The sequence below is a fragment of the Papilio polytes genome, unplaced genomic scaffold (genome assembly GCF_000836215.1).
Source record: "Papilio polytes unplaced genomic scaffold, Ppol_1.0 DF823923.1, whole genome shotgun sequence".
Classification (NCBI taxonomy): Eukaryota; Metazoa; Arthropoda; class Insecta; order Lepidoptera; family Papilionidae; genus Papilio; species Papilio polytes.
This window is the reverse complement of record NW_013525281.1, coordinates 6,586,185-6,591,642: the sequence shown is the minus strand read 5'-3', so window position 1 is coordinate 6,591,642 and position 5,458 is coordinate 6,586,185. Positions and strand designations below refer to the sequence as shown.

At 36.1% G+C, this 5,458-nt stretch overlaps 1 protein-coding gene across 1 annotated transcript in view; it reads right to left on the bottom strand.

The window, feature by feature from the left end:
- Nucleotides 1-5,458, bottom strand: part of LOC106102148 (ATP-binding cassette sub-family A member 1-like) — a 26,172-nt gene that overhangs the window by 4,582 nt on the left and 16,132 nt on the right. Inside the window, exons 21-27 of the mRNA XM_013281558.1 lie at nt 4,730-4,889; nt 4,030-4,266; nt 3,517-3,611; nt 2,775-2,919; nt 1,799-1,912; nt 1,268-1,401; nt 659-806 (exon numbers count right to left, since the gene is read on the bottom strand). Of these exons, the coding sequence (XP_013137012.1) occupies nt 659-806; nt 1,268-1,401; nt 1,799-1,912; nt 2,775-2,919; nt 3,517-3,611; nt 4,030-4,266; nt 4,730-4,889 (1,033 nt within the window). The remainder of the gene's footprint in view (nt 1-658; nt 807-1,267; nt 1,402-1,798; nt 1,913-2,774; nt 2,920-3,516; nt 3,612-4,029; nt 4,267-4,729; nt 4,890-5,458) is intronic.

Below are 5,458 nucleotides of genomic sequence, written 5' to 3'. Positions count from 1 at the left end.
GACGCACATAAAGGGGACATTTTCCCTTCCTATGCGTCTCCTCCACCGTCAAATCCACTTTTCCTTCACATCCTTTCCTCTTAAGAAAAGGGTGAAAAGGGAAAGAGACTAAAATTAGGCTTACAATAAGTATCAAAATTATACCTAGATAGTTGTTTCTCGCGACTCTGTCTGCGTGGAATCAAAAAAATAGTAAAAAACATAGACTGTGTTACTAAGTGATAATGTAGCTTTTAAATGGTAAAAGAATTTTTGAAATCAGCCCAGTAGTGTTTGATTTATGTCAAAAAACAAATCTTTCCTCTATAGGCTAGCTGTTGCTCGCGTCTTCGTTCACGCGGAAATAAAATCTTACTATTATTATAAATTATAAAGTTTAGATGGATCGGTGTTTCTTAGAATTTGTAAAGCCTAAACGACTGAATGGATCTCGATAAAAATTGACATAGACGTATTAGTCTGGAACAACACATACATGCGGACGGAGTCTCGGACGAAAGCTAGTTCATAATAAAAATGTTCATAACACACCAGATTCCTAATAGGTTCACTTAAATTTAGCGTATTGTATATAGAAATATAATTTTATACTGCTCGAAGGACCAAAAATACAATTTAGTTAAAATCCTTACTTAATTACATAAACAGAATATCTTACCAACGATTTCAATCCACTTGTCAGCCTCAGCCTTGACGTGGTGTGCAGCCAGGCCGCGCAGCGTCAGCACCAGCGCCAGGTTGTCGTAGCCCGACTGGAACTCGTCCAGACCGAAGAACTGAGGACAGTAGCCCAGCGACCGCAGGTACTGGAACAACACATATTTATACTTAGTATTGTAATAATCTTATTAATCTGACTAATATTATGAATGCGAAGTTTAGATGAATGGATGGATGTTTATTAGAGTACTAGCTGTTGCTCGCGACTTCGCCTGCGTGAAAATTATAGAAAATATAGCCTAAGTTACTTACCTGTCTAATGGTGAAAGAATTTTTGACATCGGTCCAGTAGTTTTTACGTGAATCGAATACATACAAAAATACAAATCTTTCCTCTTTATAATATTAGTATAGAAGTATAGATTTAGTCTAAACAGCTTAACGGATCTTGATAAATTTAAGTACAAATGTAGAGAATAGTCTTAAAAATACAATCTACATACTATTTTTAATTCCACGCAGATATAGTCGCGGGCAAAAGCTTTTAGTTATAAACCAGAGATGTATTTGTACCGGTATTTCAGTGTAAACCCACACTAAAACTTACTTTGGTGCGATTCTTGTCTATATGTTGTCCGTTGGCAAAGACAGTCCCTCGTGTGGCGCACTCCTCGCCAGTCAGCATCTTGAATGTACTGGACTTGCCTGCGCCGTTCACTCCCAGTAGACCGAAACATTCTCCTATATACAAATAAATATAAAAATATGCTTTCATATGATTTTCAATCATATTTCTATAAAATTATGTACTATACATGCATATTTCGTGACAAGGTAAGGTATTTAAGGCAGACCCCACCAGTCAGTAAAGTACTTTTAGCTAATATCGACCTAAAGAAATCTTATAGTCGATATTCAAATATTTTTTTTTTATAGAGATAGAGATTTAAGTTACTCTGGGGTTAATACTTAAACCTTAAGCACTTGGCATCGTAAACGTCGTTTACAATCTGACAGATGTTAAAATGTTAATATTTTTTTTTTCATTTTAAGCGTAAAATTATCCTTTGTTGTGTGAATCTTCTAAATTGATGTAAATTTGCAAAGTAGTATTTTACATATGATATATTTGATTAACCTTTTTTGACAGAGAAGCTGATCCCCTTGACAGCATTGGTGGACTTCCTGATGAACTGGACGTAGTTCTTGTGTAAGTCATCCACCAGCATCGCCTCTTGGATCTGATCTGGTGCTGAACAACAAATAATTAAGAAGCTATATTTTTATTCTAATATTGCTTTGGATGGATGGATGTTTTTTTACTACATATCTCTAAAACTATTTAACAGATCTTATTAAAATTTATTTTAGATGTAAATAGTATGGAAAACACATAGGTTACTAAGTATTACTTACTAAGTATTTTTTTAATTAGCTATAAGCTATTCCAGAAATAAAATCCTTTTTTTAAACATTAATAGATTTTTGTTAATTTACTTATACCATTCTAACTAAGCTGTTTACTTGTGCTAGAATATTCCTAATAGTCGAATGGCGGGATTTTAACCCTCGACCGCAAGATCGGTCCATACCCAGACCTATAGGTTATTTACCGAGGGTTTTAGTATTCCAAAAAAGACTTGTGATACATAAGTAGGGAGCCTCTGTGGCTCTGTGGTTTAAGCACTTGACTTGTAATCTATAGGTCTTGGGTTCGAATCCCGCCGTGTACCAATGTGATTTTCGATTTTTCGAATTTTCATATGTACATAATTTACCAGACCTGGTGAAGAGAGAAAGAGATGAAGTAGGTTTCCTCACGTTGGTTTCCTACAACATCTTCATCCATCACCAGAGATGGTGAAGGAAACCATCATGAGGAAACCTACTTCATCTCGTTCTGCGAAGAAATTCAAAGATATGTGTGAAGTCAACCGACCCGCAGTACAGCGTGGTTGACTATGTCCTAGTCGCCCTTACCCAGGGTAGGCTCCGAGCCCCTCGGTGGGGATGTATAGTGAACTGGTGATGATGATGCATAAGTAACTAATTCATCATTATAACCCCTTAGTTTTATCAACACGAAGTACGCACTAAGGGGAGTATTAACTTACGTAACGCGATAGCTTTCCTGACGTATGTAGCCTCGGCTCGTACGAGGTCGTCAGTGTGTGTTGCGGGGGCGGCGCGGTATCGCGCGTTCAGTACGCGGTCCGCCAGCCGGTTGAACACGCCGTATTCAGTCATTATTACTAACGTCTGTGTATTAATAATATATACCATTTATTAATATATTTATGAAGTTCTGTAGGGTAGATTGAGAAAATAGAAAAAAAATCTCTTCTAATGATAGTGCTATCAAAATAATATTACGAAGTTTTTAAATTCACTAAAATAATATTTGTAACATATTTCTTGATTTCTTAGATAATCTACACTAATATTATAAAGAGGAAAAAAAATTGTGTTTTTGTATGAATTGCAATAACTCAAAAACTACTGCGCCGATTTCAAAAACTCTTTCACCATAAAAATTACGTCATCAGTGAGTGACATAGGCTATATTTTGTATATTTTTTTAATTTAATGCGGACCCAGTCACGAGCAACAGCTAGTTAATTATAAAACTCTGTGGAAGAGAGGTAGATAGAGAAATTAGACAAAAATGCAAGAATCCTTCTAAAGACAGTCCTGTACGAAAAAGGTGACAACGTTACACGTGTTTTATTTGTAATTATCTTTTATTACAAAAAATACAGAACTATTATTCTTTCTACATAAAAATATTTTTTAAATTAACTCTTGATTTTCTAAATATAGTTGAAATTAGTATGGGCAGAAAAAGCATTTATTTACCATAAATCCGACAAACTGGCAGAACATGATGACCATAGGCTCCGCGGGCGAGAACTCGTCGAAACAGAAGTAGCAGCGAGGGTTGCGGTTTAACTCTGAAAATACATTATTTCGACATCGGATTTTAAATTTTAAAAATTCATACTGTACTTCATTCACGTATAATTTCTATATTCATATTATATACTATACTAATATAATAAAGCGTAAACACACATTTTATGTAGGATGTTAGCAATCTCGGCATGTTTTTTTTATTAAAAATTACTCCATTTACAACGATATAGTTTACACATTTTCACGACATTGAATTTAGATGGTAAATAAAATGAAAAAAAAATATACAAAGATTGTCGTGAGGGCATTTGTTAGCCAATAGCAAAGATCTTTGTTGTCATTTGTGCATCTGAATTTCGATAACTTCAATTATTTTTTTTATAAATATGAACATTAAAATAAAGTGAACAATTATTTAAGTATATTTTGCACATTTAAGGTAAATGTAGTACTAACGGCAGCAAGTCACAGCATCAAATCCATCCTCCATAACGTATAGTGCGGGACAGCGCTGCTTGTTGAGTTCGCAGTACGCGTTAAGGCGCGCCACGTTCACCGCCTTCATCGCCGCCACCGTGAACGTGTGCGGCGGCGTCAACCAGCCGCACACCACTAGTATGTAGTACGAAAAGTCCGCATCCTGCTTCTCCTTAAAGAAATCTGACGCTTTCTTCATTGACGTTGTCAGGAAACCTGCGTCATAAATTAATATTAGTAAGTAGCCTGGCAGGCTATGAATATTACTGAAACATTAATACATAGTAACAAATATTTATCCATACATCCATCCAAACTATTTCATATATGATAGATTACTTCAACATTCAAAAAGCGTATTTTATTAAAGCAGATCTATGGTTTGAATATGAATAAAATCTATTCAATTGTTTTCAATACATTTGCAAAAACGTAAAAGTCAAACTTGACGCCCTCTAGCGTCGGAATTAAACAACTTTGGACAGAATTTAGTTTAATATTCTATTATATATATATATTAGTTTATTTCGGTCATGGAATCTGTCTTCCATTATGCATGATTTTTGAGCACTACGGGTACTGTGTTTCCCGTTGGGCCAATCGGCCTACCGATTGGATTTTTCCCATTGGGCTGTTGGTATGGATTCGCCAATGGAGATATTTTATGCAGTCGTGTTACCAAATAGAATGATGCAAGCGACGAGCAGCGTGCTGGCGCCGCGCTCGCCGAAGTAGAAGCTGACGAGGTACATGAAGGCGAAGAACGCCAGGCTGCCCAGCATCAGCACCAGGAACAGCGCGCCTGCACACACATACATGACAATACTTGCGAAAAAATATGTTTACGTCAAATATTGCTAGTGTTTTATTATACAAAATGGCAAATGAGCTATACATTAGTACTTGAGGGCGTGGTGTAGCGAGATTATATAAAAAAATTGTATTTTATATTGTATTCCTATATTAGCTGGTTACGCGATGCCAGCACATATAGTAGGACAGTAGCTCTCGTACTATAGAGTGGCATAAAACTAGCATAATTAGTGGCAAACCGCCAAAACAATCTATAGTAGGACAGCGTTTGTCGTACTGTACTGGAATAATTTGCCAGTATACAATATACATATACAATTTGACTGGCATTCAAGTAGCATAATGTGTACATAAACTGGCACCAGTGAGTTTTGACAGCGTGTCTAACTGTACTCAAGTATATACCCAATGTAAACTAGGCAACGCATCTGTAGTTCCTCTGGTATTGTGGATGTCCATGAGCGTCGTTGATCACATCTGTGTTCCCGCCGCACGTTTGCCCCCTTCTCTTATAAACAAACAAAGAAAACAAAAAAAAAAACCGAATTCCGTCGCGCGATTTTGAGCTAAATTATTTAACTACATCGTAGTCTTT